The sequence below is a fragment of the Cnephaeus nilssonii genome (assembly GCF_951640355.1).
Source record: "Cnephaeus nilssonii genome assembly, chromosome: 5".
Lineage (NCBI taxonomy): Eukaryota > Metazoa > Chordata > Mammalia > Chiroptera > Vespertilionidae > Cnephaeus > Cnephaeus nilssonii.
Genome location: NC_137076.1, coordinates 54,334,826 through 54,357,557, shown reverse-complemented (window position 1 = coordinate 54,357,557; position 22,732 = coordinate 54,334,826). Strand labels below are relative to the sequence as shown.

The 22,732-nt window shown below is 40.2% G+C and overlaps 1 protein-coding gene across 1 annotated transcript in view; it reads right to left on the bottom strand.

Moving 5' to 3' along the window:
• IQCM (IQ motif containing M) overlaps positions 1-22,732 on the bottom strand; it is a gene marked incomplete at both ends in the record, with an annotated part of 278,350 nt that overhangs the window by 49,338 nt on the left and 206,280 nt on the right. The window contains one exon of the mRNA XM_079770258.1: positions 16,812-16,973. Coding sequence (XP_079626384.1) covers positions 16,812-16,973 — 162 coding nt within the window. The remainder of the gene's footprint in view (positions 1-16,811; positions 16,974-22,732) is intronic.

Here is a 22,732-nt window from a genome sequence, read left to right as displayed (position 1 = left end):
TCACCACAGTTATAATTAAGGCTGCAACCCTGAGCTAGCTAAGTGTGGCCTCGGTGCCTTCTGATCTTCATTTCAAATGGTCAGTTTCTAATACATCATAGCTGGCTCCCTGTACAAATAAAAAGGGGATTGAGCAAAACGATATATAAAGTTGCTTTCAGGGTCTAACTATTCTAGTTACAGGTAGTTTTACAAAATACTAGAAAAAAAATATGCCAAGATGGTAACTGATTGTCTTAAAGAAAGTAAACTCTCAGTAGTATTTTCCTTTTTTACAATTGTACAACTTTTCTATAATCCACCTTTACATTAAGTTTATTCATAAAATATCAATGTATAAGATACTGTCATTGATTACTATATAAAAAAGTTGTGTTTACTACTTAGTAAACAAGTCACTATTTTTAATTATTGTATTAGAAGGGCTAGTTGTGGTTGTGCATACTGCGAACGCTTTAGTTGAGGGGACTCTTTTCCAGCGAGCATGAAATAATTCAGAGGCAGAGGCGGCCTCCCAGTTCTGTGAAGACATCTAGAGTTTGCACCAGGGCTCATGCTCTTTTCTCTGCAAAGCCCTTTCTATGCCCTGGCTCTCAAGACTGCTTAGCAGAGCAACTGAGAACTCAGTATGCGCTGGTTTTACATCACTCATCACTTTATGTCTTCTATTGTAGTTAATTATGCATATGCTTCATTTCCCCAGCCCAAATCATACACACAAGAGAGGAAAGCTGTTTTATTCACTTTTGAATCCTCCTCATGTCTACAACAGTGCAATGAACACAGGCACTCAATAATAAAAATGTGTAGAGTGACTGAAAAAATGCTCTTATCCTGCCTCGAACTTTTGCCTCCATTATGGCTAAATTATATTTTATTTATTAAATTAAAAAATGTAAATATTAAAGAACTGTGCCATACTATATTATGGCCATATCATATTACAGCAATCTTTGAAGAAATCAGAGAGAATAAACAAAAATAACGTTAATACATTAAAGATGAAAGAAAGTATTTATTTTTAATATAAAAAATGGCTTAAGGGCTATTGTAATACTTCATATATACATTAATGAAAGAAATAGTTAGGAATAAGGATAGTTAAATAGAATATGTTCCCAAAAGCTTATAGAACTACCAAAGAGATATTTTAAAAATATTATATTTTCACATCTGAAATATAGTTTTAAATGTAAAATCATTTTAGATAGTTTTGAAAAATAAAATTATAAAATAATTCATTGATTTCTATTTTGAAAAGCTATATTTTGATATGACAAATATTTTTTCACTCTAATTTAGCACAGCAAAATTAAAGTAAATAATATAAAGGTAAACTTGTATAAAGAACAATGTAAAATTAGATATAACTTTTTATTTTTAAATTAAAGAATATGGTAGACACATGGAATTTCAAAATAATCAAGTCTCTTATCTTTTTATTATTATTAAACAAGAAATTTATAGTAAAATGTGTACAATGTATAGAAAATTAGAAAAATCAGCCACACTAAAATAGTTAAAGAAACTAGAGGCCTGGTGCACAGGATATGTGCACTGGTGGGGGGCGTGGCCTGTGGGGATCGGCCCATTGTGGAAGCGCCGTGGTCAGCCAAGCGGCTGTGGACCCACCCTCTGAGCACCTGCTTCCACTGTGGGAGCGCCGCTTATCCCGGTCAGCTGAGTGGCACTCCCACTGTGGAGTGCACTGATGACCGGGGAAAGCTCCTGCATTGAGTGTCTGCCCCATGGTAGTCAGAGCGCGTCATAGTGACTGGTCTGGTCAGTGGGCGTCATAGCGACTGGTCGACCTATCATTCTGGTCATTCCACCATTCGATTGCTGGGTTTTTATTATATAGGATTACATGGATTCCCAAAATGTATAGATTAAAATTTGTGTATTCTTAGATTCATTTTTTGCAACTATGTGAATATAGTATACACATCATGATATTCATAAGCTTTTTTTCATTAAAATGTATTTTCCATATTTCTCTAAAAGTAAATACCCAAAATATAATTTTAATAGTCATATAGAATTCCATATTATTCAGGAATCATAATTAATTAACCAGCCTCCTATTACTGGGAATTTACATTGTTTCAACATTTGAAGTAATTACAATGCTGTAATTGTACATAAATCTATAGGTATTATTTCATTAAGATAAATTGTTATACACACTTCACTGAATTCTGAAAGACTATTTATTATAATTTAATATTTTCTTGATGATTCTAAATAAATTACCATATTTATTGTAGTATAGAATAAGATGGTAAGTACTTGCTCTAATTGCAGAATATCTGAGCTGAAATCCTGATAGCACCACTTCAGTAGCTTGATGACCTTAGACAAGTTATTTAGCCTTTCCCAGACATACTGATTCCTTTCCAAAATGAGTTCTATAATAGCATATATCATATAGATTATGAAGATGAAATGAGAAAATCACATAAAATGTATAGCCTTTAGTCTTATAACAATGTCTTAACTTTATGTTAACTATGTCATTTTACCACCATAACAATAATAGTAGATACTAAGAACGGTTATATAATATGTAAAACTATATATATGAATTTTATAAAATTAGAAATTATATATCCTTTTATCCTATATAATAAAGAGGTGATATGCAAATTGACCATCACCCCCTCGCACAAGATGGCTGCCCCCATGTGGTCACAAGATGGCCACCACAAGATGGCCGGCAGGGGAGGGCAGTTGTGGGCGATCAGGCCAACAGGGGAGGGCAGTTGTGGGCGATCAGGCCAACAGGGGAGAGCAGTTAGGGGTGGACAGGCCATCTGGGGAGGGCAGTTGGGGGTGATCGGGCAGGCAGGGGAGCAGTTAGGCATTGATCAGGTTGGCAGGAGAGTGGTTAGGGGGTGATCAGGCTGGCAGGCAGAAGTGGTTAGGGGCAATCATGCAGACAGGCAGGCGAGCGGTTGGGAGCCAGCGGCCCTGGATTGTGAGGGGGACATCCCCCGAGGTGTCCCAGATTGGAGCAGGTGTAGACTGGGCTGAGGGACACCCCATCCAGTGCACGAATTTCATGCACTGGGCCTCTAGTATATATATATAAATGAGTGATGAACATGTTAAAATTATTTTATGTACTCATTCTATATACATATATGTGTATATTGTGTTATTCTTGTCATTGTATACTCTTTCACCAAGTTATCACACTTTATAGTCTTAAAAGGAGTCCCCCACAAAAGACCCCAAATAACCAAAGCAATATTGTGGAAAAACAAAGCTAAAGGCATCACACATCCTGATTTCAAACTATATTACAAAGCTATATAATCAAAACAGTATGATATTTCATAAAAACAGACTCATAGTTCAATGGAACAGAATAGAGAAACTAGAAAATAACCTACACATATATGATCAATTAATTTATAATAAAGGAGCCAAGAATATGCAATGGGAAATTGTGTTGGGGAATATGGAGAGACATATGCAAAATAATGAAATTGGACCACTCGCTTATACAATACACAAATATTAACTCAAAATGAATTAAAGACTTGAATATAAGACTTGAAACATTAAAACTCCTAGAAGAAAACATAGGGAGTAAACTCCTTGCCGTAGGTCTCAGTAATGATTTCTTTTTAATTTGATACTAAAAGCAATGGCAACAAAAGAAAAAGTAAACAAATGGGAGTACATCAGACTAAATAGCTTCTGCACAGCAAAGGAAACCATCAACAAAAGGAAAAGGAAACCTACCAAATAAGATAAAATAATTGCAAAACATATATCTGATAAGGGTTAATATCTAAAGTTTATAAAGAATACATACAACTCAATAACAATTCAACTTAAAAATGGGTAGGTGGGTATAAATAGACATTTTTTCAAAGAAGACATACAGTTGGCCAACAGGTAGATGGAAGGTGCTCAAAATCACTAATCATCAGGGAGTTCAAATCAAAACCACAATAAGATATCAACTCATAGCTGTCAAAATGGCAAGCATCAAAAAGTCAAGAAAAAAACAAGTGTTGGAATAAATGTTGAGCAAAGCAAAGCCTATGAACTATGTAAATTGGTTCAGCTACTATGGAAAACAGTATGGAAGTTCCTCAAGAACATAAAAACAGAATTATGATATGTTCCAGCAATTCCATTTCTGGGTATTTATCCAAAGAAAATGAAAACACTAACTGGGAAATATATATATATATTTACCCCCCCATATTCATTGCAGCATTATTTACAATAGCTAAAACATAGAAGTAACCTAAGTGTTCATCAACAAATGATTGGATAAAGATGTGTTATATATATCTATGATAATAAAAGCATAATATGCAAATTAACATGGACGTCCTCCGGACGCCCTTCTGGAGGAAGCTGGGGCTGCAAGGGAAGCCCGGGTCCTGGGTGCTAGAGGGAAGCTGGTGCCAGCAGCTGGGGGAAGGAAGGCCTACTCTTGCATGAATTTCGTGCATGGGGCCTCTAGTCCTATCTAATAAAAGAGTAATATTCAAATTGACCATCACTCTAACACACAAGATGGGCACTCCCATGTGGTCAAAGATGGCCACCCCCATATGGACACAAGATGGCTGCCACAAGATGGCTGGCAGGGTAGGGCAGTTGTGGGCGATCAGGCCAGCAGGGAAGGGCAGTTGGGAGGGACCAGGCCTGCAAGGGAGGGCAGTTAGGGGTGACCGGGCCGGCAGAGGAGGGCAGTTGGGGGGACCAGGCCTGCAGGGGAGGACAGTATGGGGGAAACGAGGCCTGTAGGGGAGGGCAGTAGGGGGGAACCAGGCCTGCAGGGGAGGGCAGTTGGGGGGGACCAGGCCTGCAGGGGGGGGCAGTTGGGGGGAACCAGGCCAGCAGGGGAGAGCAGTTAGGGGTGACCAGGCTGGCAGAGGAGGGCAGTTGGGGGGACCAGGCATGCAGGGGAGGGCACTTGGGAGTGAGCAGGCCTGCAGGGGAGGGCAGTTGGGGGCAATCGGGCCAGCAGGGGAGCGGTTAGGCTTCAATCAGGCTGGCAGGGGAGTGGTTAGGGGGTGATCAGTCTGGCAGGCAGAAGCAGTTAGCGGCAATCAGGCAGGCAGGCAGGCGAGTGGTTGGGAGCCAGCAGTCCTGGATTGTGAGAGGGATGTCCAACTGCCCGTTTAGGCCTGATCCCACCAGGATGGGCCTAAACGGGCAGTCGGACATCCCTTGAGGGGTCCCAGATTGGAGAGGGTGCAGGTTGGGCTGAGGGACACCTCCTCCCCTGTACACAAATTTCATGCACTGGGCCTCTAGTATGTATATAATAGAATATTATTCAGCCATAAAAATAAGGAAATCTTGCCATTGTGACAACATGGATGGACCTTGAAGTCATTATGCTGAGTGAAATAAATCAGACAGAGACAGGCAAATACCATAAGATCTCACGTATGTATGGATACTAATAAGCAAACAAACAAACAAACAAACAAACAAACAATAAGAACCCCAAAAGATAAACTCATAGATGAAGAGAACAAATTGCTGGTTGCCAGAGACATGGAATGAGGAATAGGTGAAATGGGTGAAGGTGATCAAAAGGTACAAACTGCCAGTTATAAAATAAAACATGGGAAAGTATTGTATAGTATATTGACTACAGTATATGTGAAAGTTGCTAGGAGATTATCCTACCTAATAAAAGAGTAATATGCAAATTAACCATCACTCCGCCACATGCAAAGCCACGCCCACCAGCCAATCAGAGCGAGTATGCAAATAAACCCAACCAAGATGGCTACAGCCACAGAGATCAGGAGGGAGGCTTGGGTTTCCCTGGTAACAAAGGAAGCCAAGCTTTCTGCATGCTGTTGCAGGCCTAAGCCTCCACTCAAGGCTACAAAGTTTCAATTATAGAAGGTAAACAAATCCAAACAGAAATAGCAGCAGCCACGGAGCTGGAAAGAGCAGGAGGCTAGGGTTGCTCCCTGCTTTCCGCACACCCTGGCTGGCCCAGGCCTCCACGTAAGGCTACAAAGTTTCAATTATAGAAGATATACACAAACCCCAACAGAAACGGCTGCTGGCCATGGAGCGAGCACGAGGCTTGGCTCAACTCCAGGCTACAAAGTTTCAATTGTAGAAGGAAAATAAATTCCAGATACCAGGGCCTCCACTTGAGTTGCCAGGGGGCATGGCCGGCCTGCAAACCACCACAGGCCCCTTGCTCAGGCCGCCCCATGCCCCAAGGGAACCCCCACCCTGATCCTGGACACCCTTCAGGGCAAACCACCTGGCCCCCACCCATGCACCAGGCCTCTATCCTATCTAATAAAAGAGTAATATGCAGATTGACCATCACTGCAACACACAAAATGGATGCCCCCATGTGGTCAAAGATCCTGTCCCCATGTGGACACAAGATGGCAACCACAAGATGTCCAGCAGGGGAGGGCAGTTGGGAGGCACTAGGCCTGCAAGGGAGGGCACTTGTGGGTGATCAAGCCTGCAGGGGAGGGCAGTTAAGGGTGACCAGGCCGGCAGAGGAGGGAAGTTGGGGGCAAACAGGCTGGCAGGGGAGCAGTTAGACATCAATCAGGCTGGCATTGGAGTGGTTAGGGGGTGATCAGGCTGGCAGGAAGAAGTGGTTACAGGAAATCAGGCAGGCAGGCAGGCGAGCGTTTGGGAGCCGGCAGTCCTGGATTGTGAGAGGGATGCCCGACTGCCCGTTTAGGCCCGATCCCAGTGGGATCGGGCCTAAACGGCAGTCGGACATCCCGCTAGGGGTCCCAGATTGAAGAGGGTGTATGCTGGGCTGAGGGACAACCCCCCCCCCGCGCCTTTGCACGAATTTCGTGCACTGGGCCTCTAGTATCTTAATAGTTCTCATCACAAGAAAAAAAAATGTAACTACATACAGTGATGAACATTAATTAGACTTATTGTGGTGATCATTTTGTAATATATACAAATATGGAATCACTATGTAGTACACCCAAAACTAGTATATTGCTATCTTTCAATTATCCTATCTAATAAAGAGTAGGATATGCAAATTGACCATCATGGCATAACAAGATGGCTGTACCCACAGCAGAGGCCGAGTTCCCATAACGAGCCTTAACAAGCAATCAGCAGGGACCTGAGGCTGCATGGTGCTGGGCCGGGGCAGGGGACCTGAGGCCACACTTCCAGCCCCAGCGCCAGGCCGGGGGACCTCAGGCCCCACCCCCGCCCTGGTGCAAGGTGACCTGAGGCTGTGTCCCCCACCCAGCAGGGCTTGACAGGGACCTCAAGGCATGCCCCCTGCCCCAGCCTGAGCCAGGGGACCTCTGTCCACGCACCATGCCCCGGAGCCAGGCCAGGGGACCCAAGGCTGCACCCCCTCATCTGGTGGGGCTTGATGGGAGACCTCAGGCCATGACCCCTGGCCCGGGCCAGGAGACTTCAAGGAATTCCCCCTGGTCCAGGCCTGGGGACCTCAGGCTGCACCACCTGTCCCGGCGCCGGGCCAGACAACCTGATTCCACACCCCCCACCTGGCGGGGCTTGATGGTGGTGGGGCCGGCCAGGTCTGGATCTAGCCCAATGGGGTTGGAGCTGGCCGGGTCTGGGTCTTGCACGATTTCGAAGTACACGTGGGTGGGCAGGGACTTGACTCTGATTCCCATGGCGCACCACAGACTCTGACAGGAGGAAGATTTCATATACATTTTACTAATTTTCTTTCATCTCTGACACTTCTATTATAGAGAAAGGGCAAATAGCAATGTTAAAATATTTCCTCTAATTAATTACCTTTTAATGTGCATGAATTTCGTGCACTGGGTCACTAGTATATTAATAAAAACCATTCTAGGTTATGCAGGAATATTAAAAAAATTCTTGCAACAAAGTTATTCCTCACATCTGGACTTTCCCCTGCTCTTTCCTTTGCTTACAACACTGTCTTCTATTCTTTGCTTAGCAACTTTTACCTATTCTGCAAGAACATACTCATATATCATTATCTTTATAAAACCACTAGAAGCCCGGTGCACAAAATTCGTGCACGGCGGGGGGTTGTCCCTCAGCCCAGCCTGTACCCTCTCCAATCTGGGACTCCTGGAGGGATGTCCGACTGCCCGTTTAGGCCCGATCCTGGGATCGGGCCTAAACGGGCAGTCGGACATCCCTCTCACAATCTAGGACTGCTGGCTCCCAACTGCTTGCCTGCCTGCCTTCCTGATTGCCCCTAACCGCTTCTGCCTGCCAGCCTGATCACCCCCATAATCACTCCGCTGCCAGCCTGGTTGATGTTTAACTGCTCCCCTGCCAGCCTGTTTGCCCCCAACTTCCCTCCTCTGCCAGCCTGGTCACCCCTAACTGCCCTCTCCTGCAGGGTTGATCACCTCCAACTGCCCTCCCTTGCAAGCCTGGTCCCTCTCAACTGCCCTCCCTTGCAGGCCTGGTCCCTCACAACTGCCCTCCTTTGCATGCCGGGTGCCTCCCAACTGCCCTCTCCTGCTGGCCATCTTGTAGTGGCCATCTTGTGTCCACGTGGGGACAGGATCTTTGACCACATGGGTGCAGCTATATTGTGTGTTGCAGTGATGATCAATCTGTATATTACTCTTTTATTAGATAGGATAGAGGCCTGGTGCATGGGTGGGGGCCAGCTGGTTTGCCCTGAAGGGTGTCACAGATAAGGGTGGGGGTTCCCTTGGGGTGTGGGGCAGCCTGAGCGAGGGGCCTGTGGTGGTTTGCAGGCCGGCCACGCCTCCTGGCAACCCAAGGGGAGGCCCTGGTATCTGGAATTTATTTTCCTTCTACAATTGAAACTTTGTAGCCTCGGGCGCCAGCCATTTCTGGGGTGGCAGCCATTTCTGTGGCAGTTAATTCACCTTCTACAATTGAAACTTTGTAGCCTTAAGCAGGTGAGCCCGGCCAGGGTGTGCGGAAAGCTTTGCTTCCCCTGTTGCCGCCGGCAACCCTGGCCTGCTCTCTCAAGCTCCATTCTGCCGCCATTTGTTTGAATTTGTTTACCTATAATTGAAACTTTGTAGCTTGAGTGGAGGCTTAGGCCTGCAATGGCTATGGAAAGCTTGGCTTGCTCTGTTACCTGGGAAACCTTGCTCTCTGTGGCTGTAGCCATCTTGGATTGGGGTTAATTTGCATACTCTCCCTGATTGGCTGGTGGGCGTGGCTTGGCTGGTGGGCGTGGTTTATGTAGCGGAGTGATGGTTAATTTGCGTATTATCATTTTATTAGAGAGGATTTCTAATACTGCTAGATGTAATCATTCTCTTTTATACTTAACTAGAGGCCCAGTGCACAAAATTCGTGCACGGAAGGGGCAGTCCCTCAGCCGGGCCTGCACCCTCTCACAAACTGGGACCCCTCAGGAGATGTCCGACTACTGGCAGTTGGACATCCCTCTTGCAATCCAGAACCGCTGGCTTCTAACTGCTCGCCTCCCTGCCTGCCTGCCTCATCACCCCTAACCACTCTGCCTGCCTGCCTTATCACCCCTTACCACTTGCCTGCCTGCCTGATCCCACCTAACCTCTCACCTGCCTGCCTGATCGCCTCTAACTGCTTGCCTGCCTGCCTGATCACCCCTAACCACTCTGCCTAACTGCCTGATCACCCCAAACCACTCGCTTGCCTGCCTGATCACCCCTAACTGCCTCTACCTTGGTCTCCACTGCTGCGGCTTCATCCAGAATGATGTCTGGAAAGTCGTTCGGCTGTCTGGTCTAATTAGCATATTACGCTTTTATTATTATAGTTTGCTTTTATTATATCAATGACCTTGTAATCACTGATTTTTTTCTATTACTATTCATTGAGAATAATATTACCCTCACATGCTTAAGAGAAACATAGTGGTTCTACAGCTACAGTAACTGTAAGTTAGTACTAAACCTTGTTTTTAATCCTCTTTAATCAAACCATTATACTTTTATAGCCACAGTGACAAGGAACCCTTAGAAGAAGTAGTAAAGCTATTTTATCAACCAGTGACACATCACCTCATTAAAGCACACTTCTGAAAGCCAACCAATCAGTAAGAGATCTGACTTTTGAAGTTAAACAATGAACAAAGCCTCACTCTAGTAACAGTTTTGAAGGCAGGTCAATCGGCAACTCAGTCTTTCCCGAGTCACTACACTCTGAATCCTGTCATTTCATTCTCACTGCTAAAAGCCACTAATTGTCCAGCCAGCATGGCTCAGTGGTTGAGGGTCGACCTATGAACTAGGAGATCATGGTTTGATTCCTGGTCAGGTCACATGACTGGGCTGTGGGCTCAATCCCCAGTGTGGGGCATGCAGGAGGCAGCCAATCAATGATTCTCTCTCATCACTGATATTTCTATCTCTCCCCTCCCTTCCCCTCTGAAATCAATAAAAAATATATTAAAAAAAAATAAAATAAAAGCCACTAATCACTGACTTAGATGCTTCATAACAAAGGACACCCAAACTAGAAGCTTAAACTAACAAACAAATAATTGTCTCATAGAGTTTCTGAGAGATAGGACTCTGGACTGAATTTCCTGGGTTGGTCACACCAGGGTCTCTCATGGAGTTGCAATCAAGCTGTCACTGGAGCTACAGCGATAGGAAGGACTGATGGGATAGAGGCTCCACTTCCATGTTTCATTGTTCACATAGACCTCAGTTCCTCTCTGGCTGTAGGCACATGCCCTCAGTTCATCAGCACATAGACCTCTAAGCACAGCTACCCAAGTATCTTCATGCCATGACAGCTAGCTTGCTGAGTAGCTTATCCAAAAGAGAGCAAGGCACAAGCCACAAAATCTTTTCGGCCTACCCTCAGAAGTGACATACTATTGTTACCACTGTGCTTATTTTTGGTAACAAAGACCACCCCTGATACAATGTGCATGATTTCTACAAAAGCATGAGTACCAAGATGCACAGAACATTGGGGCCATACTGTAGGCTGGCTACGACTCTTCCCCCAAACCCTATATAATATCAACAGCTTACTTTGCTCAGATAAAAAGTTTAACCAGCATAACTCTTGCTAAATTCAGCTTTGAGTTTTTAATTTCACATATTGAGTTGTGCCATCATCCCTTGTCATTTAGAGATGCTCTTCCTTTTAAAGATCCTCATTTGGTAGAATTCTATTTGACCCATAGACCAATAGGAGTGTTCACTGGGATTGATTGACCCAAAACCATGATAGTGCTTTAGACCTGACAAAATATGAACATTTCTAAGATAGAAATTAAGCTTTAGCTATTTCTCAAAAATTTTTGACAAGCATATAGTAGACACTCAATGCTTGTTGAATAAACAGATGCAGAGGTTAAATAATAAAACATTATTTTTACACTTTTCATTTTACAAAGTTCAGCAGTAACATACTGAGTGGTAGATTATTGTAAATATGCAACTCACATTTCCTGTAACTTATAGATCGGATGCTGCATCTTCTTCCTCAATGCTTCCAACCTGCTTGGTGAAACTGGGGCTGGCGAAGTGGGAGACACACTGATTCTATCATTGAAGTCCAAGAAAACATGGACCTCTCATAGAACACATTCTCTCCATTAAGTGAGAAAGACTTACTTGATTAGAATTTTCAATAACTTGACCATAGTTGAAAACTTTATCCAGATAAAATATACCATTCAATTTTATCTTTCTAATGATTCCTGTGAGTATACCGAATAGTAAAAAATTTAAACAACTGAACCATCTAAAAATCAAATGACCTTTTCCCACCAGCAATTACACTTATACAAACACAATCACATCATTTGCCCTTAACAAAGAAAATCACAGGGACATTACAGAACATGTAAGTGGAGGCTGCTGGCAGTTTATAGTTGGTAAAAAGGGGAGAGTAACAGGTATATAGCCAAGCAACTTTGCAAGTCCAGTTGAATTTAAAATATAGTTTTCAGTGACTACGTTATTTTCCTCAAGCAAGCAGATACTTCATGGGCAGAGCAAGGCATTGTATATTTCAACTTATATAAATTATAACAGACCATAAATAAATAAAAAGTAAAATACATGGAGCTTCTTTCAGATTAGGATAATCCTAAAAGAATGAATTCAAAACAACTTAGTTCTGACAAGAGTAAAAATGTTGATATTCTAAGGAAAAATCAGGACAAGTCAGGATAAAATGATGAATAGAAATCTAACTGCTGAGATGAAAAGTTTTTAAAAGTACAAAACATAAGCAGAACATGTTGCAGCTGGGTTATATACACAATAAATCCAACATATTTGATTATCATATCTTATTTTGAGTTCCATAGCTTAAAAGAAATGAGAAATTTTCAGAAATACTTAGAGAGAAATTCCAAAGACTTTAAGAATTAGAAAGAGGGCTTCTGAGGAATAATATTTTAAGTGATCAATTTTAGAGAAAAGACAGATTCTTATTAATCAATACATACCCTTTATTTTGTGGATTGTGAAAAACTTACAACTAATGAATGCTATATAAGAAAAGAAAGTCTTATGTTGCAAAGTAGAAAATTCTAGGAGAGGAGATCATCAAATATCAGTCTTGACTGTCAAGGAGAATTGCACAATTGCCAATTTTTAAAGATGGGATTATCATTTGCCTAATGCATATCAGCTCTGGCCGGAAAGCAGCAGAATAAAGCCAATGCCATAAAAAGACACCTTGTACTTTTTTTTAACGGGCAACAAAACAGTGATAGGCCAGGAAAGCAGGTCCAGTATTAATTACATAAATTAAATAACCATATGTTATAAAGTTAAATAAAATTTACTATATCAAGTAAATGATATATGAAAAATAAGTGCTAGAAAATTAGAGGTCTATTCTCATTATTCAGGATCTGGACAAACCAGAAAACCTTACAATAACATGGTTTCAGTTAAGAATGGACCATTAGTTTAAATAATTTAATCATTCATGTGTATTCCCTAAACGATTCCATTGAAAGATAATGGCTGACCTACCCCTTTCAAGGTATTCCCATTACAATTCCAGGAGTTCTTTAATATAATCTAAAAGCTTCCAGGTTGAAAATCCACCAAAGTCACAAAAACTTTATGGAGGAGAGAAACAAGTTCAGTGTATTTTGGACAAGACAGAAAACCAGGGGAACTCAAGGAAAGACAACTGATAAGGAAGGATAACCAAAGACAAGTTAAAAGGTGAGCTTCCCATGATAGCCTTTCCGAAAAGAAGTTTGACGAGACCTATGTTCCTGGAAAAAATATTTAAAATATTTTTTTCATATTGTGGGTGTTTAAGATGATATGATAACATTATGATTCAGAAGAAAAACTTTGTGCCTATTAACCAATTTGAAATGATGATTGTGGCATTCCAGTTATATTCAAGCTACTGTGCTAGGGATTATGGAATTTACTGAATATTTTTACAGTATGCCTGGCCCTAAAACTATATAAGTTATTAGCAAGTCATGCCATTTATAGAGCATTCAGTAACTCTATTAACTACTCCTCAGTTCTTGCTGATGATACATCTCTAAATCTACAGAGTGAAATCAATAAACAGGAGGCCCTACATTGTGGAGTACTAATGTTGGAACACATAATAAATTCCCAGAGCTATCTTCACTGAAATGCTATAGTCAAGGAGTTACTGAGTTTCAGAAAGCACTCTGTGTAATAGACTGATCTTTCTCAAGGCAAATGCTGCAAACTCTCTTGTCAATCAATTTAATAACAACTGTAATTCAAAAAGGTGGTCACTTGCTAAAAAGGGAAAAGATAAGTTTAAACCCTCCAAAATGGAGTCCTCAAGTCACAATGTAATGCCACTTGCATAGAGGCTTTATATTTATTTTATTCGAACCAAATGTTCACAAATAGGCTCTAAACAGTGAACACAATTTTTAAAAAATGATATGGTTTATGTTCTGGTAATTTTCAGGTAGAAAATTGCAAAGAGAAAATAATTGCAACCAGAGTATTGATTCATTTTACAGAACCTAAGGACTTCGACATTCATTTTCACAATTTTCTTGCTTTCTTTCCCTTCTCTTCTAGGCTAGCTATTAGAACTGAGCACTTAAATATACTTTTATATTTACTGGCCCAATAAGAGTGCATTAAATTTGTGACTCTGTAGTAAGTTCTAAAATGCTAGTTTTAAAACTTAAGGAGAAATCATCTTGCAAAAAATATTATCAAAATACAGATTTCCCAGAAGGGAAGACAGGGTTAGGTAGGAGGTGGGAAGAGATCAACCAAAGAAGTTGCATGGACCCATGGACCCAGACAACAGTGTGGTGAAGGCCAGGAGCAGGTGGTGGAGGCAGGCTAGAAAGCTAGAAGGAATCAGTAGGGGGTGGGGGAGGAGGAAGGGGACATACATAATACTTTCAAAAATAAAGATTTAATAAACAAATAAATAAATACATAAAATGCTAGTTTTAAAACTCAAAAAGAGATCATCTTGAAAAAATATTTTCAGAGAAAAACATCGATGTGAGAGAAAAACATTGATCAGTTGTCTTCAGTACATACCCCGAACAAGAACTGAATCCACAATCTAGGTATGTGCCCTGACCAGATTTCAAAATACAGATTTCACTATCTTGGACCTTTAAATTTATGTTTTCAGATTTATTTTTATTATTATATTAAAGTACACATGAAAACTGCACATATTTAAAGTAGATAATTTAATGAATTTTGACATATGTGTACATCATGAAACCATCACCACAATCAAAATAATAAATATTTGTTACCCCCACATTTTAGAATTCATCATGTCTCATTTCTACTCCCAAACCCCATTCCCAGATATCCATAGATGTGTTTCTGTCATATGGTTTAGTTTGTTTGCATTTTCTAGACTTTTATGTAAATAGAATCATACACTTGCACTTCTTTTTTTAAAAGCAAATCTGGCCTCTTTCACTCAGCATAATTCTTCTGAGATTCAGCCATGTTATACGTGCATCAATAGTGTCAATAGTTTGTTCTTTTATAGTGCTGAGTAGTATTTTGCATGGATATGTCACAATTTGTTTATCCTTTCACCTGTAGATGGGCATTTGAGTTGTTTTTAGCTTAGGTTTTTTACCAAAAATGTATCTACAAATACTCATGCATAAGTATTTGTATGGACACATACTTTCTTTTCTCTTGGGCAAATTTCTAGGAGTGCTAGGGCTGGGTCATATAAAAGGTATATATTTAACTTCTTAAGAAAGTGTCAAACTAGTTTGCAAAGTGTTTTTTATCATTTTGCATTTCAATGGCAAACATTAGAATTCCAACTGCTGCCCATCCCTTGGTGTGTCGTTTTCTTCTTCATTTAAGCCATTACGGTAGGTGTGTAGTAGTAGCCCACTGTGGTTTAATTCACATTTCCCTATGACTAATAAATAACAGGGCAACTTTTTTTTACTTGTTTGCTATTCATATAGATTCTTTTCTCTTTTTGTTTTGTTTTGTATTTTTTAAATTTTATTCACAGTAATAGTCACTCTTTTTGGTACATAGTTTGTTTTGACTAATTTTTAGTCAAGAGTCATGTAATGCTGCCATGATCAAGATACAAAACAGTTCCACTAACCTAAGAACCCTCTCTGCTGTCTCTTTATAGTCAAACCCTCCCACTAGCCTAAGTCCTGGTAATCACAGGGTTGATCACGGTATATATATCCTCACCCAAGGATATGCTTACTGATTTTTTCCTCCCCCAAGGATATGCTTAGTGATTTTTGAGAGAGAGAGAGAGAGAGAGAGAGAGAGAGAGAGAGAGAGAGAGAGGAGATGAGAGGAAAACATTGATCAGTTGTCTCCCGTACATATCCTGACCTGGGATTGAATCCACAATCTAGGTATGTGCCTTGACCAGGAATTGAACCTGCCACCTTTAGGTACACAAAACCATGTTCCAATCAACTGAGGAACCCGGCCAGGGCCTTATATTTGTTTGTTTGTTTGTTTGTCTTTTATTGTTGATATGATTACAGATGTCCCCCATTTTCCCACTCTGCCTACCTCCACCTAGCCTTATAGTTTTACTTCTTCCAAAGTGTCACTGAAATGGAATCAATATGTAGCTTTTGAGCTAGGCTCCTTTCACGTGATGTGATATATTTAAAATGCATCCATGTTGTTGTGTGTATCAATAGTTCATTCCTTTTCATTGCTGAGAAGTATTTCATTGTATAGATGTAACACACTTTGATTATCCATTCACTAGTTGAAGAATATCTGTGCTGTTTTCAGCTTTTGGCAATTATGATTAAAGGACTCCCAACACTTGATAAAAATGTGAACAGTCACTTCACTAAAGGAGATATATAAATGACAAATACACGGAGGGATGCTTAACGTCAACGAGAGAAATACAAATTAAATCACAATGGAACACCAACTCATAGCTATTGCAAGGACTAAAATTAGAAAGACTGATTTATCCAAGTATTGATGGAGCTGAGGAGCTAATGCAACTTTCACAATTCTGCTGAGGAAGAATAGGAAATGGTATAACCACTTTAGAAAACAGTTTAATGAAGAGGAAAGCAAAGATATTTCTATACAAAGTTCAATATGTGAATGTTAATAGCAACTTTCCTTGTAGAATCACTTTAAAACAACAATTCAAGTGTTCATCATCAGGTGAATAGATGAACACAGTATGGTTCCATTACTCTATTGGAGGCATCAAAGTATAAAGCAACCACTTTTTAAAATGCAGGTATAATACTTAAGAACTAAAGAGAATATGTTATACTGAGTATGTATCGCCTCACATTATCTAAGTGACAAATTAGAGTTGTATAGAGTAAAAAATCATCTCTTTTTCACTATAAAAGTAAATAATATGGTTCAGTATCTTACCTATATATTTGTAGCCTTCTTCCCCATTTACTGTGGGTCTTAGCCAAGTTGACTTAAGTCGCCTATTATCTTTCACATGGGCACCTTGAGGAGGATAAAGTGTAAATAACATTTCAACTGCATTGGACTTCTTGACGATTTCAGAATATTTTTCACGGTCATCTGTAAAAAAAAAAGAGGGGTAATATTAATTTTTTAGACATTCATACAAAATGCCTAACGTGATTCTTTTAAGGGATACAAATTAAAACTATTTAATAATTTTAGTGTGAATGATTATGTTAACAACATGGGTTTTCTACAGTCAAAGATACTTCACCAAAAACCTTACCATTCAGATCATTCCTAGCAAAAATTAAGAAGTGAGGGGTTTACTAAAAGGATCTTCAAACACTATCAGTTAAAGCATTTTTATTATTAGCTATAGAAAAAAGTAATATACCAATGAACAGCATTTATATTCTATGTACTATAGCATAACCATACATATTTTGTAATTGCCATTAAACAATGAAATCCAATTAACTAGGAAAAATTATTGAGTAAATGTAGAGTTCTATAAACTGAAATTGCTAAAAGAATTAATATTCCTAGGCTGTGATCTAGTAATACATATACAAATATTTATATAGCACTTACTATATTCTAAGGAGTTTTCCAAATGCTTTAAAACATTATCACATTTAATTTTCAAAGTAAATCTATAAGGTAGATCCTATTATAATTTCCATTTCACATGAAGAATTTGAGGCCCAGATAAATTAAATAACTTGCCTAAGTATTTTAGTCTGTAAATGATGCAATTAGGATTTGAATTATCAAAGGAAGCTCTTATTTGTAAACAAAAGCTTGTCAACCAAACATGATCTGCATTAACAAGTAGATGAGGAAACTAGAATTAAAAAATAATTTGAATAGACTGAAAAAAATCTTTGGTGTATGGCACTTGGGCCTCCAGTTTATAATTTCAGTGTGTAGTTGATAAGCCACTGTCCTAAAATTCAACAAGGCAGGCTCAAGAACAGTTCATTCAATGTGATTAACCTAGAAACATTTAAAGGAAAAGAAGTACTGATGTGAATCTCCATGAATATTTCTGTTGTATCTTCTTTCCTTCCTTCCTTCCTTCCTTCCTTCCTTCCTTCCTTCCTTCCTTCCTTCCTTCCTTCCTTCCTTCCTTCCTTTCTTCCTTCCTTCCTTCCTTTTCATTTCCATTTATTTTATTAAATATCCTATTTTGTGGCACATAAATAAAGGCAGTAAAACATAATAATTGAATTATTAAGAAAGTAGTTTTGGCCCTAGCTAGTTTGGCTCAGTGGATAGAGTGTCGGCCTGCAGACTGAAGGGTCCCAGGTTTGATTCCAGTCAAGGCCACATGCCTGAGTTGTGGGCTCAATCCCCAGTGTGGGGGCATGCAGGAGGCAGGCAATTAATGATTCCCTCTCTTCATTGATGTTTCTATCTCTCTTTCTCCCTTCCTCTCTGAAATCAATAAAAATTAAAAAAAAAAAAATCCAATAAAAAAAAGAAAAAAGAAAGTAGTTTTGGCCCTGGCTGTTTTGGCTCGGTGGATAGAGCATCAACATGCAGACCAAAGGGTCCCAGGTTCAATTCTGGTCAAGGGCACATACCTTGGCTGTGGGCTCCTCCCTGGCCCAGGCCCTGGCTGGGGCATGTGCAGGAGGCAATCAATCAATGTGTTTTTCTCACATTGATGTTTCTCTCTGTCCTTCCCTTTCTCTTCCACTCTCCCTAAAAATCAATGGAAAAATATCCTTAGGTGAGGATTAACCAAAAAAAGAAAGATTTGTTGGTGGGCAGTATGACAGATTTTAACCTATTGCCTCACTCCACATCCACCTTCATTGTTCTGCTTGTGAGACTAGGACATTTATCCCTTGTCATATGGCACAATTTTAAGCATCTTTTGTGGAGGGTAATGTCAAGTAGAGAATGAAAGGGGTCTTCCTGGTGCTGGGTGCTCCCCTGGCCTGCTCCTACAGTGCACAGTGGGCAGCAGTGCAGGGTAGCTTATGGCCATGTCACCTGACTCCACCGAGGGCTCCCTACATACACATTTTGGGAACTTCCTAGTGAGTTTTCTGGTGGAAACCTTCCCCATTAATGAGTTCCCAGTGGGTTCTACATTGTGACACCTTCCTCAGGACAATTTCCCCAGAACCCCAGAAAGCAGCTTCCCTGTGAGTTTCACCAGCATGCAATGTCAGTGAACTTCCCTGCCGTTCATTGAATCACAGCTATGCCCTCTCCAAGAAGGTCTGGGTCCCAGAGGAACAGTGAGGGTAGCGGCACTCGTTAAAATTTGTTTTTTCCTTAGGTGCTCTGCCTCTGACCTAGAGATAGTGGCCACTCCCTATGTCAGCTTTTTTCAATTCCTAGGATTCTTTTTATCCTTAGTAGCCAATCATAGTTACTCTAATCCCTATCATAATTAGCAATTTTTAATATTAAACTTTACCTGCTCAATTTACTGTGTAGTTTTTCTATTTCCTATTTTGACTCTGTCTAATACAAACAGATTCAGAGTCTATATTTTGAACCACTATTAACATCCTGTGAAATATTAAACAAATCAATTTATCTCCAGGTGACAATATTGACCTCATATGGTAATTGTTAGAATTAAGTGATATACGATATATAAAACATTTATACCACCAAGTCCACAAATAGTAGAGAAATATGTTGTTAGTTTTCATCCAGTAAATAATATATATATATATATATATATATATATATATATATATATATATATATATGTCTAAGCGATAGGCTGACTGGCCAACCAGTCAACCAGCCAGTAGCTATGACGTGCACTGACCACCAGGGGGAAGATGCTCAACACAGGAGCAGAAACCATAGGCATGGAAACATGGAACAGACTGATGAATCTCAGAGGGAAGTGGGGAGGGGTGGGGAGGGCGGGAAGAGATTAACCAAAGATCTTATGTGCATACTAGAGGCCTGGTGTATGTATTCGTGCACGAGTGGGGTCCCTTGGCCTGGCCTGTGGGGATTGGGCTGAAACCAGCTCTCCAACATCCCCCGATGGGTCCTGGATTGCGAGAGGCCTCTAGTTTTAATAATAAAAAACAACAACTATGAGAGTTAGGAAATAAACTAGATTTATGTTCATTAGTTTTAAAGCACTGTATTTTCCATAAAGGCAAATATTCCCATTTCAGGCAAACTAAAATGCCTACACTAAAATATATGTAGTTGTAAATGTGGAACAGTCACTTTCTCTTATTGGCTAATCCTGACTGAAGACTAGACAAACATGAAGTTGGTGGAATGTTGAACTTCCTAGGATAAAATAATATAGTGATGATGCTGGCATCAAACACACATGGAAGGTTTCTAGGTCAGAGTTCTGCTAATGCTACCATCTGCCTTCAGGTAACACAAGCAGAGCCTTGGAACATATATAAACAAGGCATTATGGCATTTGAATGATTGTACTTTTCGTATAAGATCAAAGTTGATTACAAATAAGCATTTTTCACTTTAGAAAACACAGCTTGCAAAACATGTTCTCTTCTTTTTATTTTATTGCATATGTCTTCCCAGGATAAAAACAGGAATTTAATTTTTGTTGCTCCTATTGATCATTTTTGTTATTTATGGAGTACATTCCTTTTAAGACACTGCTAAGTCAATATTGTCACACTGAATTTAGATGTAATAATTCTGTTCTAAGAACTCAAAAAATTAAGAGCTCTTCCTTATCTCTTCTTCCCCAAGCCACATATGTAGTAAAAATCTGAAGATCTTAGATGTATGTGTCTAAGTGGTTCTGTGGCAAAAACGCACATGAAATATCCATTACTCTCTATCAGTCCCTGGTGGCCAAGTGGTTCATTCTCTTTACTGAGAGGTAGCAGCCGCGGTTGAGAGCAGAGGCCTTGGAGTTTCACTGCTTGGGTGTGAATCTGGATCTCCCCTTTACAAGCTGTGTGCCCTGAAACAAGTTAGCTAACCTCTCTTTAGCCCAGTATCACACACAATGCCCCCTCCCCCCCACACACACACACACAAATATCTCCACAATACAGTATACAGTGTCATGAGTACTAAATGGGTTACTAGAAGTGAAGTTATTGGAAGAACACCTACTCTATGGTCAGATAGTAAGTTAGTTTTTACTATCATTATGTTGCCCTTCATTTAACAGATGCTGGTATATACAGTCTCTATTCTATTTAGATAATAATAGCAGCTTCCTGTCTCCTACCCCGTTTTGCTTGTTCTTTAGACGGAAAAGTGGAAAAGTGGGGGGCGGGGGGCGCGGTCGTCCTGAAGTCATTGCCCTTCCTAGTCGTTCCTACACTATTTTGGATGCTCTAAGGGTCAGTGGTTCCTGATGGATATTCATCAACATCCTGGGAAATTCTACCACTTTTAAAAGATTTTTGGTTAATCAGTCACTTATAGGCTCCTAGTGGGCATTCTGGTGATCTTTCTTGTTATTATTATTAGCAATAAAAATAAAGAGAACATTTTGTTTCATCTAAGACATCACAGATGTTGATGGCCCCATCAGTTTACAGACAACTAAGAAATATAAAAGACTGCGAATTTAGCTATAGCATGCCATTAACAATAGAATGCAGCTCAATTTCAGACATTAAAACACGAAAATATATACCACAGGGTTAACAAAATAGGGCGAAATCTCAGGATTATTGCTCTCTTTACTTTTTCTCAATTATATTTATTGAAACTTGTGATTGTATTATGTATATATTTTTATTTACTTAAGATCTGTTTCCCTCATAAAACTATTAGTTCCAGGCAGGTAAGGTCCCTGGCTGTTTGCTAACCATTTGTATCTTCTAGCACCTAGCCCTATGCCTGATATTTAGAAATGGTCAATGAAAGGCTTTTTAATAAACAAATGAACATAACAATAATTGGTAGTATTTATTGGGAGCTTAGTACATGGCTGGCAGTGGGCTAAGCAGATTATATACATTAGCTAATTGAATCCTAAAATTTGTTGACAAATCCTATGAGTTAAATATTATCATAGTCATATGATAGCTCAAGATACTGAGGCACAGAGAAGTTACAGAGGGCTTTTTAGGTGGTAACGGTGACACCAGGATCAAATCTCAGTTCTTTCTAACTTCAGAGCCTGTTCTCTTAATGAGGGCGCCACACTGCTTTACCAAACGTTTCCTGGTATCATGGGACTGTTAGCGGCTTCGTGGGCATGCTAGCCACCTGGCAGCTCTCCTTGGGAAGTCTTCTTCCAGTGTTTCTAAATCCTCCAGCTGCCCCTGTACAGTCTGCTAGGCAGCACTGTGGTTTCTCTCACAACAGCAGCAGCTCAAACCTCTTCCCAGGCAGTTTTCTGATGCTGGTCTTCTCCACAAGAACTTACTTTGCCGAGGCTATGGAAGAGCCATCAGGTCAAAACTACTATTCATCAACTGATTATAACCTCTCAGTTTGCTAAGGACATAATCTAGTATAAAATCCCACAGCGTGGCCTCTTTAGCCACCTCTAGTTTTCCTCTTCTTCTCAGGTAAAGGAAGCTCATTATGGTTACTATTCAGAGAACCCACAGATGTCCTTCCCTTCCACTCCCACGCAGGGAGCCATACTATTGTGTGAGCCCATTGCTTTCTCCTGCACAGCCTGAATTTGAATATTTGAGGCAGTGGTTCTCCTACTTGTACTTCAAAATTCAAAGTGATTTTTTAAAAAATTATAAATGGGGTCTTACTAATTGAGTTTATTTGTGTTTGGCAAGTGTTCAAGTTCCATGATTATTTTAACTTATTTAATGGTGTGTCTTTGATAGGAAATTTTGGAAGTACCAAAATAGCATAAGAAATCATTATTACTCTTAATGTTTGTCAATCTTATATGCATGGCTTTTATTCAACCA